Below are 18,349 nucleotides of genomic sequence, written 5' to 3'. Positions count from 1 at the left end.
GCAAACATCCCTGCCGGTGCCCATCAGCGCCGGCAATTACCCCAGCAGGAGGCCGGTGAGAGAGCGGTGCCGCCGGCTTGTTTGCTCATTAAGACAAGAAAATCATTTATGTTCTGGGACTCGAGTGTCAACAGACGCAGGGAAATGTCGCTGCCTCAGCTGCCACCCTGGGCCTGGCCAAGGGGGCAGCTGGGGTCCTGGGCGCAGCTGGTGAGGCCAAGAACGGGTGTGCATGGGACCAACGCTGCTCAGAGCCCACTTCCATGGGGGCTGCTGCCTAGGCCTCTTGTCTTATTTTTTTCCCCAGATCCCAATTTCTTCCTCGCCCTTTTTCTTTCCACTTTGGATCCAACTAGCAGAAGTAGAGAGTGAGGGCTTCTACAGGCCCAGAGAGCACACCTGTGCCCCCCAATGGCACCGTTCTTAGAGGGTCCAACAATCCCGGTTCCCCAGGATTGGGGAGGTTCCCCTGATGTGGGGTTTTCAGTGCTAAAACGGAGACAGGCAAACCGAGACAGTGGTTTCTCGTCCCACGCCTGAGTCTCACGGCCATTGCGTAGGGTGGCACCATTCTCCCGTTTCACAGACCAGGGCCCAAGGTGATGGCGTGGGCAAGGGATCTTCCCCAAAACCCCTCTGCAGCCAGTGCCACCCCACCCAGGTGCTCTCTCAAGTCTCTCTACTTTCTCCAGCTGCCCCTTTGCCTTTGCGTCAGACTTGGCCAGGGAGGTTGTGGCACTGAACAGTCACAGACCAGCAGAGGGTCCCTCACAGATCATCAGATCCCCTCTCCTACCCAATACAGAATGGGGAGACTGGGGCCAGAGTGGACTGATTCATCTTCACAGCTCCCCAACTCAAGGCTACCCACCTCTTCTCCCCAGGGACAGACGGGCTTCCAGAAGCAGAAAGGAGTGGGTGGGGCCAGGAAGAGGCCCCCCACCACCCTGCAGCCTCCCCAGTTGCCTAGCTCAGCTGTTCCTTGGCCCCAGAGAGCCCATGTTGGCAGCAGGCTCAGGCGGCCCACAGGGAGCCCCTCAGGTGAGCCCTGTGATGGCCTTGCTTTTAGGGGATGCTGTCTTCCCTTGGGGAGCAAAGTGGAAGAAATGGAGAAGACGTCCGCAAGGTCTGGCAGGAGAATGAAGAGGATGCGGCAATTCCCCGACACCACCCAAAGCTACACCATGGTGACCCAGCCCATCCTCCCTGCTGAACCGGGAGGAAGGCGGAGGCCCCCAGAGGCCAGACTGTAAGAAGGGGGGAAGCAATTCTGCTAAACAAAGGAAGGGAAGGCCAGGCACAATGGTTCATGCCTGGAATCCCAGCACTTTGGGAGGCTGAGGCAGGTGGATCACCTGAGCTCAGGAGTTCGAGACCAGCCTGGGCAACATGGTGAAATCCTATCTTCACTAAAAATACAAAAAAAAAAAAAAAAAGGAAGGAAGGAAGGAAGGAAGGAAGGAAGGAAGGAAGGAAGGAAGGAGGGAAATTAGCCAGGAGTGGTGGCGGACACCTGTAGTCCCAGCTACTCAGGAGGCTGAGGCAGGAGGTTCACTTGAACCCAGGAGGCGGAAGTTGCAGTCAGCTGAGATTGTCCCACTCACTCCAGCCTGGGCAACTCTGGCCAGAATGAGACTCTGTCTCCGAAAAGATATTAAAAAAAGGAAGAAGGGAAAACGTGACAAGTGCACAGCCAGAATGCACCGTGCCCTTTAAGTCGCCATGAGGAGGCTATATTTAGGGCCCGTGGACATTCCGCAGGAGCTCGGGCAGCCTTCACTGGGAGTAATCGCTAATCACTGCATTGAGTTTACGGGTGCCCCTGGGCACACTTAACCCAGGGCAATGAATAGTTATTGCGCGGCCTCCCGCTCGGGGCCTGTGGGCACACTTAAGCGAGCTCGCAGATCACTGCGAGCAGGGCACGGCTCGGGTACACCCTTGGGCACCCTGCGCCATCAGCGGGGAGAGGCAGAGTATTAAATATCTATGTGCCCTGTGCCCACAGCTGCATTTAGCCAAGGGCAAGGCCGGTGAAACGGCTTTAATTAAAACTTAATGCAAGTTCAAGGTGCAGCCACGGAAGTGGCGGCTGCAGAAGTCACCAGGAATGAATCAGTCAATTCGATGAGGTTCTCAGATGGGGGAAGGGGTTGGAGGGGAGGCGGGGGCAGCAGAGACCCGCCTCTGTTGTTCGTGTTCTGCCCACCTCTGTGCAACTCTGTTCAGGGATGCAGAGCCCCCTCCCCCGACCCGCTCCCACACCTCGGTCAGTGAAGGATGCCGGGGACTGGGGCATTGGGGCATCTGGGCTTCAAGGGCAGGACGATGGAGACCAAGCGGGCGCCCGGGTCGGAGTCGTTTCTGCTTTTCTCAGCGATTCGCCCCAGTGTCGGGCGATGCCGGCAACACCCTCCCCCTGGCGGCGGCTTCCAGAATCACAGGCCCAGTGCAGAGGGAGCAGTGACCAGCCCGGGGATGTCAAACAGGTGCCCTGGCAGCCCTGCTTGGGGATCCCGGGGTGGGGCCCCACAATTCTCAGGTGTACCAACACCGGCTTTGGCGTGGCCACTCTGAGCCCTTAATAAAGGCAGGTGGGCAGAGGAAGACCCTCCCGCTCAGCCCCTTCTCCTTCAGGTTAAGAAGCAAAGCAACTTTGGAGTCCAACATGGCAGTGAGCCAGGCTGAGCAGAGATGAGCCCAGGTCTTCTGAGCTGGGCTGGTGCAGGGGCCCTTCTACCACAGCACACTCATTTTTGAAGTTCAGATCAGATAAGAAGAAAACGATAAGCTCTTCCTGGGGCAAGTCACGCCTTGGTCATATCTGTTCCGTCAGCACCAGCACAGGGCTGGGCATACAATAGATGCTCAATAAATGCTTGTTGGGGCCAGGCGCAGCAGCTCATGCCTGTAATCCTAGCATTTGGGGAGGCCAAGGCAGGTGGATCGGTTGAGGTCAGGAGTTCGAGACCAACCTGGACAACATGGTGAAACCCCATCTCTACTAAAAATACAAAAAAATCAACTGGGCATGGTGGCGCATGCCTGTGATTCCATCAGAATCGCTTGAACCGAGGAGGCAGAGGTTACAGTGAGCCAAGATCACACCACTGTACGCCAGCCTGGGCAACAGAGCGAGACTCTGTCTCAAAATAAATAAATAAATAAATGCTTGCTTGTTGGATAAATGGTGTTTGTCATCAGCAGCCTTTTCACTCCAACCTCCTCCTCTCAGTTCTGACTTCCTCTTCTTTCTCTTCCTCCTTCCTTCCTCCTCCTCCTCACAGGCAGAAGATGCCCAACCAAATCCCTCAAGCCAAATCCAGCACTTTATTTGAGCTGTGCAGTGCCTACAAAGTTAAACTGACTTGGCCGGGCGCAGTGGCTCACACCTGTAATCCTAGCACTTTGGGAGGCCGAGGTGGGTGGATCACTTGAGGTCAGGAGTTCTAGACCAGCCTGGCCAACATGGTGAAACCCCGTCTCTACCAAAAATATAAAAAATTAGGCTGGGTGCGCTGGCCTACGCCTGTAATCCCAGCACTTTGGGAGGCCAAGGCGGGCGGATCACAAGGTCAGGAAATCGAGACCATCCTGGCTAACACAGTGAAACCCCATCTCTACCAAAAATACAAAAAGTTAGACAGGCGTGGTGGCGGGTGCCTGTAGTCCCAGCTACTTCGGAGGTTGAGGCGTGAACGGCGTGAACCCAGGAGGCGGGGCTTGCAGTGAGCCGAGATTGCGCCACAGCACTCCAGACTGGGTGACAGAGCGAGACTCCGTCTCAAAGAAAAAAAAAAATTAGCCGAGTATGGTGATGCATGCCTGTAATTCCAGCTACTCGTGAGGCTAAGGCAGGAGAATCACTTGAACCCAGGAGGCAAAAGTTGCAGTGAGCCGAGATCATGCCACTGCACTCCAGCCTGGGTGACAGAACGAGACTCCATCTCAAAAAAAAAAAAAAAAAAAATTAAAGTGAACTTTTTTAAACTGGAGGATTTCACATACAATTATAGATTTCCAGTTTATCTTGAAATGTTGGAAAATCTGGCAAAATGGGGCTGGAGTGGAGTCCAGCCTTAGCTCCCTCTGTAGGGGGCCAGGACTGCAGGTTGTGCCTGTTCCAGCATGCCCCAGCCCCTATCATGTGGCCTGGCTCAAAGCCCAGCTCTGTTGCTACCAGCTGGCAAGTCTCCTAATCTCTCTCTGCTTAGTTCTCTCACCTGCAGAATGGGGATCAGTATAGAACCAACTACACAGAATCGCTGTGAAGGTGAGATGAGTTAATATTTGCAAAGTGAGTAGAACGGTGCCCAGCACAGAATAAGCCATATATAAGTGTTTGCTGGGCCAGGCGTAGTGGCCCTCGCCTATAATCCCAGGGCTTTGAGAGGCCAAGGTGAGAGGATCGCTTGAAGCCAGGAGTTTGAGACCAGCCTGGGCAACACAGTGAGTCTCCATCTCTACAAAAAATTTAAACAGGCCGGGCGCGGTGGCTCAAGCCTGTAATCCCAGCACTTTGGGAGGCCGAGACGGGCGGATCATGAGGTCAGGAGATCGAGACCATCCTGGCTAACACGGTGAAACCCCGTCTCTACTAAAAAATACAAAAAACTAGCCGGGCGAGGTGGTGGGCGCCTGTAGTCCCAGCTATTCGGGAGGCTGAGGCAGGAGAATGGCGTGAACCCGGGAGGCGGAGCTTGCAGTGAGCTGAGATCCGGCCACTGCACTCCAGCCTGGGCGACAGAGCGAGACTCCGTCTCAAAAAAAAAAAAAAAAGAAAGAAAAAAAAAAAGCCATTCCTGGTGGCAGACACTTGTAATCCCAGCTACTTGGGAGGCTGAGGCAGGAGAATTGCCTCAGTGAGCTGAGATCATGCCATTGCCCTCCAAACTGGGCAACAAGAGAAAGGACACAAAGATGCAATTTTGCAGCTTTGGTGATAACCCAAGTGACCCCCTGAGCCAGCCAAGATGGGAAATCTAGAACCCGAGGTCAGACAGCTTTAATCTCCCCCTCCTCTCCCATCTCACCCCTCCCCTCCCATCTCACCCCTCGCCTCCCATCTCACCCCTCCTTGCTCAGAACCAAACCCAGGAGACTTAGCACCCAGCCAGTACCCAGGGATGTCTAGAAGAACGATGCCGTACTGCATCTGCAGCTACCACCTGTCTCTCTGGGCCACATTCTGCAGTGCAGGGGCCAGGGCCACCTGCCTTGGCCTTTAGAGAGACGCCCAGCCTGGGAGGCCCCTCTGCCACCTCCCAGACCCTCTGAACCCATTACCTGGATGAACATGGGTCCACAGTGGACGCTTTCCTGGCCCAGTCTTGACCTTAGCATTGGACACTTCATTATGTATCGATCACTCCGCTCCAACCTTGTCACCCCTTTCTGAAATATTCTGATTTCCAGCCTGTAATTTGCTTTCTGGAAGTAGGGCAAAATTCATGTGTGCAAATGAGAGAGGAAAATACAGTTAGTAGGCTGCAATTATAGGTCAGTCCCTGCTCACAGCAAATAGGATACCATGAACCTGCTAGAAGGTGGGCTTGTGGAAGAGGGATGGGAAATGAAACCAGGGTCGACAGCAACTCGGAGCCTGGGTCTGGCTCTGGAAGCTCAGCCCCTACCAAGGAAGCCCTCCAGGCCAGGGAACATTTGTGGGTTTCGGGAAGGTCAAACCTAGTCAGACAGAATAAGAACTTGCATCCTAATGTCCCTTGACAGTTGACAAACACACTTTATCTCCTTTGATGCCCACCAATGTCTCATAAGGCTGGGCTGTTTTTTGTTTTTGAGTCTCACTCAGTCACCCAGGCTGGAGTGGAGTGGTGTGATCTCTGCTCACTGCAACCTCCACTTCCCGGGTTCAAGCGATTCTCGTGCCTCAGCCTCCCAAGTAGCTGGAATTACAGGAATATGCCACCAGGCCCATCTAATTTTTCTATTTTTAGTAGAGACAGGGTTTCACCATGTTGGCCAGGCTGGTCTCGAACTCCTGGCCTCAAGTGATCTGCTCACTTTGGTTCCCAAAGTGCTGGGATTACAGGCGTGAGCCGCCAAGCCTGGCCAAGGCTGGGCTTATGAGACAAAAAATTCTCATTTTACAGATGAGGCAGTTGAGGCTTAGAGAAGGTAAATGACTAAGCCAAAGGCATGTGGCCATTGCTGAGACTCGACGTGAGAGCTGGTCTAGCTCATTCCAGCACGAGGCAGACTTCAAAGATGTCAAACCAGTGGGTCCCTCCACCCCTCCCAGACTGCCCTCGTTCAGCCACACAAGAAGAACCCAAGTCTAAGCTTTGCGGTGGGGCCTGAGAAGGGCAGGTATTGACGGGGCTGTCAGAGAAGGGTGACCACAGAGAGGAAGAGAAAGAGGAGGAGCAGGGTAGTTCCCAAAATTCCTTCCCCCACTCCAGACCACCGACCCACTCGGGAAAAACTCTGGGCTGGGTCAAGGAAGGGAGCACAAAGAAACGGAAAGGGGAAGTGGAGGTGAGGAGAAGACAAGAAAAAAAAACTGTGAGCCAATCTGTGGGGCTGGTCGTCCCCTTGCAGGACCCCTGGCGTGAAATTTAAGTAACAAGAATGCTGGCACGGTGGCTCATTCCCATCATCTCAACACATTGGGACACCGAGGTGGGAGGATGGCTTGAGCCTGGGAATTCCAGACCAGCCTGGGCAACATGGTGAAACCCCATCTTCTACAAAAAGTACAAAAATTATCTGGGCATAGCGGTTCATGCCTGTAGTCCCAGCTACTCTGGGGGCCGAGGTGGGTGGATCACTTGAGGTCAGAAGCTCAAGACCAGCCTGGCCAACAGGGTGAAACCCCGTCTTTACCAAGTAATCCCAGCTACTTGGGAGGCTAAGGCAGGGGAATCGCTTGAACCTGGGATGTGGAAATTGCAGTGAGCCGAGACTGCCTCACTGCACTCCAGCCTGGGCAACAGAGCGAGGCTCCGTCTCAAAAAACAGAAAGGAAAAAAAATACAAAAATATCTTACTTCTGTAAATTTTAGAATCACATGGTCTCGTGAGCCCATAATGGGCCTGTGCAAGTGAGGGCTGTCAGTCAGCCTTTGCAACTCCTCAGCACCATTTATTCACTTCATTAAGCACTTACTGAGTACCTACTGTGTGCCAGGCCCTGAGGCAAGCCTGTGGGTGTGACTGCCTCACCCCAAAGACTCCAGGTCCAGCAGAAGATGGTGTGTGAGTGGGCACATTGTGAGTCAGCGTTGGCAATGATAGAAGCAGGTCCACTGCACAGAGAAGGGGGGAGTCTCAGGAGGACTGCCTGGACGAGGCAGCATCTGAGTTGGGCGGCCTTTTAACATCTATGCCCATAAACTCCATGAAGGCAGAGATTTCTGGTCTCCCTCAGCTCAGTTTCTACAGAGGAATAATGGTGCAGTGTCTCCTTACTTGACATCTGAGCTCAGGCTTAGCTCCTTAAATCTCCCTTTAAAAAAAAAAAAAAAAAAAAATTTCCCAAACCCACCTCTTTCTGCACAAAGCAGGCCGAGTATTGAACTCGAAAAAAGAAGTCACCATCTGAAGCCGGATGCAGGAAGTAGCCACATTTAGCAAGAGAAGAATCCAGGTGGTTAGGGGCCCTCCAGGTGCCTGGAACGAGAAAGGGACAGAAACGTGGGTTGAGCCTGTGGAGGTGGCTTCTCTGGCAGGGTCAGAAATATCAGACTCGCAGGTAGAAACTGCTCTGCCTGGAAGCTTCTTACCTGGAGGGGATAAAAAATAGCAGTAATTTTTAAAAGTCTGAAAAGGCATATACCAACAGGAAAGCCCGATGGTTCTTCAATCAAGGTGTATCCAGAATCCGACCCCGTCTCCCCACACGAATCCTCAGCTTGTGTCACTGCTGCTGCCTCCTCACATGTCCCCCAGCTTCCTCCTTTGCCCCTGTCGTGAATATTCCATGCAGCAGCCCGCAGGATCCCGTTCAAAACGTAGGCAGATTGCGCCTCTCCTCTGCTCAGACCTCTTCGTTGCCAGCCAGGTGTGGTGGCTCACACCTGTAATCCCAGCACTTTGGGAGGCTGAGGTGGGAGGATCACCTGAGCTCAGGAGTTTGAGACCAGCCTGGCCAACATGGCGAAACCCCATCTCTACTAAAACTACAAAAATTAACCAGGTGTGGTGGTGCACGCCTGTAATTCCAGCTACTTGGGAGGTTGAGGCACGAGAATGACTTGAACCTGGAAGGCGGAGGCTGCAGTGAGCCAAGATTGTGCCACTGCACTCTAGCCTAGGTGATGGAGTGAGACACTGTCCCAGAAAAAAAAATAAATAAAAAAATAAAAAACTCCATTGTGTAAAAAAACAAAACCCTTGCAAGCCTCACGTGACTTGCCCTCAGCTCTCTGACCCTTTTTCCCACTTCTCTTCCCCTCCCTCCCTCTGCTCCAACCACACCAGACCCACTGCTATTTCTCAATCATCCCAGGCCCACTCCTGCCTCAGGGCCCTTGTACTGGCTGTGCCCTCTGCCTGGAACTCTCTTCTCCTAGATATCTGCATGGCTGACTCCCCTACCTCCTTTCAGTCCTTGTGCAAGTGTCGCCTTCTCCATGAAGCCCACCCTAACTACCCACTTAACACTTCCCCATCTTGCCCTCCTTCACCCTTTTCTGCACACTCATTGTCTTCTAACCGACTATCTACTGGCTTATTTGTTATATTGATTGTTTATTGCCGTCTAGTCAAATGTCAGCTCCGGCTGGCTCACGCCTGTAATCCCAGCACTTTGGGAGGCCGAGGCGGGCGGATCATGAGGTCAGGAGATCGAGACCATCCTGGCTAACATGGTGAAACCCCATCTCTACTAAAAATACAAAAAATTAGCCGGGCGTGGTGGCGGGCACCTGTAGTCCCAGCTACTCGGGAGGCTGAGGCAGGAGAATGGTGTGAACCCGGGAGGCAGAGCTTGCAGTGAGCTGAGATTGCAGCACTGCACTCCAGCCTGGGCAACAGAGCGAGACTCCATCTCAAAAAAAAAAAAGTCAGCTCCATGTGGCTACGGGTATTTGTCTGTTTTGTTCATTGCTGCATCTTTAGTGCCTCAAGTTATTTCTGGCACACAGAAGGTTCTCAATAAATAGTTGTTGAAAGCGGCTGGGCACGGTGGCTCACACCTGTAATTGCTGCACTTTGGGAGGCTGAGGTGAGTGGATCACTTGAGGCCAGGAGTTCAAGACCAGTCTGGCCAACATGGTGAAACCCTGTCTCTACCAAAAACACAAAAAAATTAGCTGGGAGTGGTGGCAGGCACCTGTAGTCTCAGCTACTCAGGAGGCTGAGGCAGGAGAATCACTTGAACTTGGGTGGCAGAGGTTGCAGTGAGCCGAGGTCACGCCACTGCACTCCAGCCTGGGCAACAAAGTGAGACTCTGTCTCAAAAAAAATAAACAAATAGAAATAAAAATACAAAAATTCGTTTGGCACGGTGGCGGCCACCTGTAGTCCCAGCTACTCCAGAGGCTGAAGCAGAAGAATTGCTTGAACCCGGGGGACAGAGGTTGCAGTGAGCTGAGATTGCACCACTGCACTCCAGCCTGGGCAACAAAGTGAGACTCCGTCTCAAAAAATAAATAAATAAATAAATAAGTAGTTGTTGAATGAGTGAAAAATAAAGGGGGCTATCTCTGGGTAGAGGGATTATAAGCAGTTTTGATTATCTCCTTTGGATTGCCTCTAGTTTCTGTAATTATCTTGTATTGCTTTTGTCATGATTATTTTTAAAGCATTTTTAAATCTCACAGTTTCACTTTCAAACGCTTGACTCGATTGTGCATTTGATGGGAGATGAATACGCTGTTCCAGAAAACAGCTCTGGCAGCCTTTCTACGTGGGATTCTCTGGTGACATGCTTTCCTTTCAAAAGCACGCAGCTTCCACCGCTATCTTTAGCAAGAGATCAAGGCCGTGCCTCTGGCGGAGGAAGGCTGTGAAAGGTAGCTCGCTGGGGAAATAAAGTGTCTGAGCTGGATGTGCAAATTGACCTGGATCGTTTTAGTTTTGCATTCATGTTTGCACTTTGTAAATATTTGCCTGGCACCCTGCTGCTCACACCTGCTTGCTGTCCCCTCAAGTTTATGGAAGGCAGCAGGCACCATCATTTCTCCATCCCCACCTGGCGCTGCCGCGTGAAATGAAAACTCTCCCTCAAAAGCCACAGGTGGCTCTGACAGCGCCTAAAACTAATGGCCTGTGGCTGGCCGCTGTGACTAATTCTCTGATTATTGGCTTTATGATTTTACGCTTAAAACTTCTTTATAATAACACACAGAAATGTTTAATGGGCTCTATCCAGAGCCATAAAAATTACTTATTGAACAAGCGTTTTAAAACTATTAATCTATTGTTTTCCATTAATAATGGCTCTCCAAAGAACAGGCGACAGCTTAATGTATCCACAGCTTTTCTCCTGGAAAAGTGGCCTTTTAATACACAAATGTCTCTCCCAAGGCCTCCTGGGCTGGCTGGCCAATGGGTGGTTGGCCCTCCCAGGGCAGATTTAGGCCCTACCGGTCCCAGAAGGTGCTTTAGGAATTTCCAGAACGAGCAGGGTCCCTGGGAGGTTTTCCTAGACTTCGGGAGAGACTGGAAAGCCTCCCTCCTCGATATCTATGATTCTGTGCAAAAGAGAGGAGGAACCTGGGGGCTGGCTTTGCAGCCACTGAGATGGAGAGCTTGGAGGGAAGCAAGCTGTTTGCTCCTCTCTCTACTCATGTTCCTTCCAGAAGGTTCCAGGTACCCTGATGCCATCCAGCACTTTCCTACTTCTTCTGTTGGAAAGCTCATGGCAGAAAGGTTTCTGGGAGTGACACTATGCCCTTGTTTTTTGCTATTTTAGGTGCGCTCTTCCCCCACCAAGCATGTGATGGCCTCCCATTTTGTGTGAGAATCACCCCTTTAGTCTCACTTCCACTTTTGCAGAGTGATTTCGATTTTGGAGCTATCGGCACCAGATGGGCGCTTCTTCCAGGGCGTTGGGCCACTTGTTCATTCAACAAATACTTATTGGGACTCTTCTAAGCACGAGGCAGTGTTCTTGGTTCTGAAGACACAGCTGTAAACAAAAAGCACGTGGGCCATGCCCTCACAGCGCAGCCTTCTGTTGGGAAGAGGGGTGCAGATCACAAGCTTGGGAACAATGGCAGGAGATCATCTTACTAGTGAGGAGTGCCAGGATTGTGACTGGGGTGGGCGTGGATGACTTTAGAGAGCCTGGAAGGGCTGCAGGGGGAGGTGGCCTTTGAGCAGAGATTTGAATGATGCCCAGGAACCTGCAAGAGCCATGGGGGAGAAGCACTGCAGGCAGGGGAAGGCAACACAAAAGCCCCAGCAAAGACCCCGCCCAGCCACAGACTGCCTCTTACCTGGCAAGTGCAAGGTCCTAGCCAGCCACAGCCTCAGCCCTTCCACGTGGCTCCTCGGGATCCACAGGGTCATGTAGTCTGAGAAACACTCGACTGTGTCTGTCCAACAAGAAGATGCTTCTGAGAAGGAAGGAAGGAAGGGAGGGAGAGAGGGAGGGAGGGGGAGGGGGGAGGGACTAGGGGAGGGAGGGAGGGAATGGGGAAGAGAGGGGGTAGGGAGGGAGGGGGAGGGGGGAGGGACTAGGGGAGGGAGGGAGGGAATGGGGAAGAGAGGGGGTAGGGAGGGAGGGGGAGGGGGAGGGAGGGAGGGACTGGGGGAGGGGGGAGGGAGGGAGGAAGGAAGGAAGGAAGGAAGGAAGGAAGGAAGGGAGGGAGGGAGGGAGGGAGGGAGGGAAGGAAGGAGCTCCCCTCAGCCTGGCTTCAATGGAATAGTCAGGAAAGGGCATGTAGGGGTCTTACTGTCCTAACAGAGTGACCCTTTACTCCATACAGAGGTCACAGTTCACAGAATGTCCAAGGAGGAAGAACCTGTTGGGGAGGTCCTCAAATTCCAGCCTGCAGGCCGGGCACAGTGGCTCACACCTGTAACTTGGGCACTTGTTAAAATACAGCTTGGGCACTTGTTAAAATACAACTTGGGCTCACACCTGTAACTTGGGCACTTGTTAAAATACAACTTGGGCATTTGTTAAAATACAGATTCGTAGGTCTAAGGCGGGGTCTGAGATTCAGCAGTTCTATCAAATTCCCAAGTGATGGCTGCTGGTCCAGGGACAACACTTTGAGTAGCAAAGTCTTGGAGGTCATTAAATCTAAACTTCGTTTTATAGGGGGAGACAGGGAGCAATGTGACTTCATGGTACATGTGTGAGTACTCGCCAGCATGGTGGCTCACACCTGTAATCCCAGCACTTTGGGAGGCTGAGGTGAGCAGATCGATTAAGCTCAGAAGTTTGAGACCAGCCTGGGCAACAGCAAGGAAAAAAATTTCATTTAAATTAGCGGAGCACTGTGGTGCACAGTAGTGCACGCCTCAGCTACTCAGGAGGCTGAGGTGGGAGGACCGTGAGCCCAAGAGGCAGAGGCTGCAGTGAGTTCAGCCTGGGTGACAGAGTGAGACCCTGTCTCAAAAAAAAAAAAAAAAAGATCATAGGCACTGGTGTCAGTAGGCATCTGGGTTTGAATCCCACCTCTGTTTTGTGTGTGTGTGTGTGTGTGTGTGTGTGTGTGTGTGTACACCTGTTGCTTAGTTTCAGTTTATTTCTGTGAATTGATTGTATGATAATGATGGTGATGATAGTAATAATGGTGATGGTAGTAGTGGGATGATATTGATGGTGATTGTGGTGGTGATGACGGTGGTGGTGATGATGGTATTAATGGTGATGATCATAGTGATGGTGGTGATGGTGGTGATCATGATGGTGATGGTGATAATCATGGTAGTGATGGTCATAGTGATGATGGTGCTGGTGATGGTGGTGATGGTGGTGGTGATGGTGGTGATGGTGGTGATGATGGTGATGATGGTGGTGATGATGGTGATGGTGATAATCATGGTAGTGATGGTCATAGTGATGATGGTGCTGGTGATGGTGGTGGTGATGATAGTAATGATGGTGGTGATGGTGGTAATAATGATGGTGATGGTGATAATCATGGTAGTGATGGTCATAGTGATGATGGTGCTGGTGATGGTGGTAATCATCGTGGTGATGATGGTGGTAATAGTGATGTGATGATGGTGATTATGGTGTTGATGGTGGTGGTAATGATGGTGGTAGTGATGATGGTGGTGTTGGTGCTAGTGACAGTGATGATGGCAATAATAGTGATGGTGATTATGGTGGTGGTGATGGTGGTGGTGATGTGGTGGTGGTGCTGGTGATGATGGTGATGGTAATGGTAACGATGATGGTGATGATGGCAGTGATGGGACTTCACAGGGTAGATGTGAGACTTTAATGAGTTAATGCATATAAAGGTCTTTACAGGGTGATCACTGCAGAGCACATGCCTAAAGGTGACAGCTCTTATAATAATAATAATTACTGTCATCCAGAGATGAAAGGACTTATCCAGGTACAGAGCAGCAGGACCAGTGGCGCAAACTCGCCGCCATCGTTTTCCAGGCCATCACAGAGCCAGACAGAGTATTAGAGAAATTGAGTTAATGTTAGAATACACATGGCGCTGAATCAATAACGAACCCAATGTTGTGTTCCTATGCGGTTATGAGATGTATATCTGACTCCTACAGGCCTCAGGGCTTCATTGTGGACACGGCCTCCCACTGTCTAGGAGAGCTGGTGGAGAAACTGGGAGGTCTCCCCTGAATCCGCTTGACATGAGTATGGGATACTCACGTGCACTTTAAAAAAAATACGGGCCGTGCAGATATGACTCACATACAGGCGTATTACTCATGCCTGTAATCCCAGCACTTTGGAAGGCCGAGGCCGGTGGATCACCTGAGGTCAGGAGTCCAAGACAAGCCTGGCCAACATGGTAAAACCCAATCTCTACTAAAAATACAAAAATTAGCCAGGTGTGGTGGTGGGCACCTGTAATCCCAGCTGCTTGGGAGGCTGAGGCAGGGGAATCGCTTGAACCTGGGAGGTGGAGGTTGCAGTGAGCCAAGATCGCACCACTGCACTCCAGCCTAGGTGACAGAGTGAGACTCAATAAATAAATTAATAAATAAATAAATAAAACAAATAGGCCCCAGGTAGAAACTTGTTTACAAGTCACTTGACTCATAAAAGTAGAGTAAGGGTGGCCGGCGCGGTGGCTCATGGCTGTAATCCCAGCACTTTGAGAGGCCAAGGTGGCGGATCACCTGAGGTCAGGAGTTCGAGACCAGCCTAGCCGACATGGCAAAACCCTGTCTCTACTAAAAGTACAAAACTTAGCCGGGCATGGTGGCATGTGCCTGTAATCCCAGCTACTCAGGAGGCTGAGGCCAGAGAATTGCTGGAACCCAGGAGGCAGAGGCTGCAGTGAGCTGAGATGGCGCCACTCTACTCCAGCTTAGGTGACAGAGCAAGACTCCATATCAAAAAATATATAGAGAGAGAGTAGGGGCAAACTGGCTCAGCCATGGAATTCTGCAGCTCTGCTGACCGCTCCAGGCAGAGAGCACAGCCTGTGCCCAGACCAGAGGGGAGAGGCAGTGTGCAGTGTCATGGTCACCCCTGACCCCGGCCTCTGCCCATCCCACCCTGGTCCATTCTCAACACAGCAGCCACGAGGGATCTTAAAATGGAAATAAGATCATGTCAGCCTCTTCTCAGAACCTTCAATGACTACCCACTACCCTTGGAATAAAATCCAAACACTTCCACAATTCATGTGGCCCTGAGCCAAGCTGGTCTTTTCTCTACCTCATGGCCTCTGCACATACTGTTCCCTCTGCCTGAAACACCATTCCCTACTCTTCATGTGGCTGGCTCTTCTTCATCTGCAGGTCTAAAATTAAATGTCACCTCCTCTGGGAGGTCCTCCCTGACCACCCCCACCCATTCTCTACCCTGGTCCTGTGTCTCTTTCCTTCCTGACTTGAATCGCTGTTGGAAATTATGTTATCTAGTTGTTCATGAGATTTCTGTATACTTTTCCTACTCGAGTGAGGATGGGTGGAGATCAGGTTGTCTCCCACTGAGGCAAAGAGAAGCTCAGGAAGGGGAGGGGCTGTGTCTGCCTTGTTGACCACTCTATCCCCAGGGTCCTCCCATGGACCAGTGCCTGTTGGCCAGCAACTGCTCAGTATCTGTCCAGCAAAGGGCTATGGCCGGAGCCTGGCCTGCCCTGAAGCTGGAGAATAAGAGAAGCCGTGACCCAGAGATTTGTCGTTTTCCCTTCTCCCCCTTGACACAAACTACAAGCTCCAGGAAAAGGCGTAAGTTGTGTCTAACTTGTTCACCATGGCACCCCCAATACCTTGCCCTGTGCGTGGCACCCACAGAGGCCTCTGCTAAATGCGGGTTAAGCACGTTTTCATCCCAAGTACTCCAGTACAGAAAACTGGAGTTTTCTGTAATCACACAAGAACAACAGTATTAAGTGAGATTGTTCATCCACAGGAAGTGGAATCTTGTTGGATGTAACCTATTTTCCCCAATAGAGCCCTGCCCAGAGTTGATAGAGAGCTTAAGTTAAATATATACTCCAAGCTGGGCACAGTGGTGCACGTCTGTAGACTAAACTGCTCTGGAGGATGAGGCAGCAGGATGGCCTTTACCCAGCAATTTGAGGTTCTACTGTACAGTGATCATGCCCGTCAATGCCACTGCACTCCAGCCTGGGCAACATAGCAAGACCCTGTCTCTGAAATACACACACACATGCACACACTCTAGACATGAATTATTTTACAACTGCAGAAATGGGAATATGAAATAATATTATCTCCTGGGCTAATTTGTCTCTCAATGGAGACATTTAAGCCACCAGGAAGAACACAAGGCACTGGGCCCTGGAGTTGGATGATCAGGGCTTAGACCCTGGATCAACCTATGTGACCTGGGGCAAGTCATTTAATCGCTCCAAAACCCCATTTCTTCTTCTGCAAAATGGGCACATGTGCAGTAAATAATTAACCTGGGCCCAAAGAATTGACCCTTTGCCCCTCCTGGGTCAAAGCACCTGGGAAATAAATTCTAAGCCCTTGGAATGTTTTGCCTGTTAAGAGTGTCTTTGTGGTGGGTGCAGTGGCTCATGCCTGTAATCCCAGCATTTTGGGAGGCAGAAGTGGGCAGATCACTTGAGGTCAGGAGTTCAAGACCAGCCTGGCCAACATGGTGAAACCCTGTCTCTACTAAAAATACAAAAATTAGCCAGTTGTGGTTGCAAGTGCCTGTAATCCTAGCTACTCAGAAGGCTGAGGCAGGAGAATCGCTTGAACCTGGGAGGTGAGATCACACCACTGCACTCCAGCCTGGACAGCACAGCAAGACTCTGTCGCAAAAAATTAAAAATAAAATAAAAATTAGAAAAAGACTAAAGCCAGTCACACGAGTAGTCAGCCATGGCTACGCAACTGACCGCCAGTAAAACCTCTGGATAGGAAGGCTCAGGAGCTCTTATCAGGTCAGCATACTCTGTGTGTACTGTCATTCATCGCTGCTGAGAGAAGCTGGCCCTGTCTGTACAACCCCACGGGGAAAGGGCACCCAGAAGCAGTGGCAGTGGCTGCTGCCATCACACTGGCTGCAGCAGGGAGGTGTGGCTGGAGCTGAACACTCCAGGGAGCCGGTGGGAGCCCCGCCCCTTCCGAGGCTGGGATCTCCTTGGGTGCCTCCACAGACTCCCAAACCGCAGCTGCAGACCCAGGCCTCCTGCTCTGTGGAGCAGGTGGGAGCCCCACCCTACTGGGCGGGGCTACAGCTGCCCAAACTGCAGCTGTGAATCAGAGCCTCCCTGTGCTCTTGGGGGAGGGCTAGGAGCAGGCAGGATCTGCCTTCCCGGGTGCAGCTGCGGCTGCCCTCCCAGGTGCAGGAGCTGGGTGTCTCTGCAGCCTGCACCCTCGGGGACCCCAGGAAGGACCCCCCACCAAGTCTCTGCAGGCTCAGGGCGTGTCTTCTCCTGCAGCCTGGTCTCTCTCCACTCCAGGGACCTGCTCAGATCTCTTAGAGGGGTTGGGGCCAAGCCTGTGGGCCATGAACGGCAGTGGGAGGCCGATTGATTCCTGGGTGGAAGGGGACAGGTCCCCAGTAGGGCCTCACTTGCGGGCCAGGGAGGGCCTGAAGGCTGCCGGCTGGGCTGCCAGTCCCTCAGACTGAGTAGGGACTCGTGGGGCCTCTTTCCGGCTGGCTCATGGCTGCCTGTGGACCAATCAGCACACACTTCCTCCCCTCTGAGGTCCACAAAAGCGCAGGGCACAGTAAAAGCCAGGCAGAGGACGGCCAGAGGAAGACGAGGGCAGAGAGACCATGGGATGAGTTGAGTACCCTCTCTGCTCAGAGCAGAGAGGGTGGGACGACCAGTGAGCAGAGAGAAGCTAACCGCTCTGCTGAGAACTGCAGAGACCTGCGGAGACGTCCGAATGACTTGCCTGCAGAGAGGAGCCACCCTCTCCAGGGCCTCCTTTCTGCTGAGAGCTGAACACTCGGTGGGAAGACCTGCCTACAGAAAGGAGCTAGCCACTCCTTTGAGCTGTTCTAACACTAAATAAAACTCTTCCCCTTCTTCATCCTTCACTTGTCTGCATTCCTCATTCTTCCTGGATGCAGGACAAGAACTCCAAGAACTCAGGCAAAGGTGCCAGTGGCCACAGAGGTTTCCCACCAGAAAAATGAACACCCCAGAGATCCCATAACAGAAGCTTGCCCCTGGGGCTCTCCTGTACTGCACCCCATACACCTCTTCCCTTGGCTGACTTTAACCCATGGCACTTAACCACGAGTATCACAGCTTTTCTGAGCTCTATGGGTCCTTCTGGTAAACTATCAAAACTGAAGGTGGTATTGGGCACCCTTGAACTTGGAGTTGCTGTCAATAGTGAAGGTAGTGTTGGAGACTCCTGAACCTTGTAGCACAAAAATAGCCTCTCTCTCATTGATCTCAAGAAGGTGAAATGAGGGCCGAGCACGGTGGCTCACACCTGTATTCCCAGGCACTTTGGGAAGCCAAGGCGGGCAGATCACCGGAGGTCAGGAGTTCAAGATCAGCCTGGCCAACATGATGAAACCCTGTCTGTACTAAAAATACAAAAATTAGTTGGCTGTGCTGGTATGCGCCTGTAGTCCCAGCCACTCGGGAGGCTGAGGCGGGAGAATCGCTTGAACCTGGGAGGTGGAGGTTGCAGTGAGCTGAGATCACACCACTGCACTCTAGCCTGGGGGACAGAGTGAGACTCTGTCTGAGGGGAAAAAAAAAAAAAGGAGATGAAATGGGATGATGGCATGTGAAACCCTCAGCACAGGGCCAAGCCCAGAGTAAGTGCT

The 18,349-nt window shown here is 52.0% G+C and overlaps 1 protein-coding gene across 3 annotated transcripts in view; it reads right to left on the bottom strand.

Annotated features, from left to right (window-relative positions):
* C1H1orf127 (chromosome 1 C1orf127 homolog) overlaps nucleotides 1-18,349 on the bottom strand; it is a 37,587-nt gene that overhangs the window by 12,055 nt on the left and 7,183 nt on the right. For 2 of the 3 annotated variants that reach the window (XM_015151046.3, XM_077974330.1), the window contains exons 3-5: nucleotides 11,406-11,504; nucleotides 7,508-7,632; nucleotides 5,287-5,430 (exon numbers count right to left, since the gene is read on the bottom strand). In XM_015151046.3, coding sequence (XP_015006532.3) covers nucleotides 5,287-5,430; nucleotides 7,508-7,632; nucleotides 11,406-11,504 — 368 coding nt within the window. Of the gene's footprint in view, nucleotides 1-5,286; nucleotides 5,431-7,507; nucleotides 7,633-11,405; nucleotides 11,526-18,349 lie in introns of all 3 variants that reach the window. The other variant, XM_077974324.1, reaches the window with a different exon arrangement.

The sequence above is a fragment of the Macaca mulatta genome, chromosome 1 (assembly GCF_049350105.2).
Source record: "Macaca mulatta isolate MMU2019108-1 chromosome 1, T2T-MMU8v2.0, whole genome shotgun sequence".
In the NCBI taxonomy this organism is placed as follows: Eukaryota; Metazoa; Chordata; class Mammalia; order Primates; family Cercopithecidae; genus Macaca; species Macaca mulatta.
The sequence above is the reverse complement of the archived record's forward strand: the minus strand, read 5'-3'. Positions and strand labels throughout refer to the sequence as shown.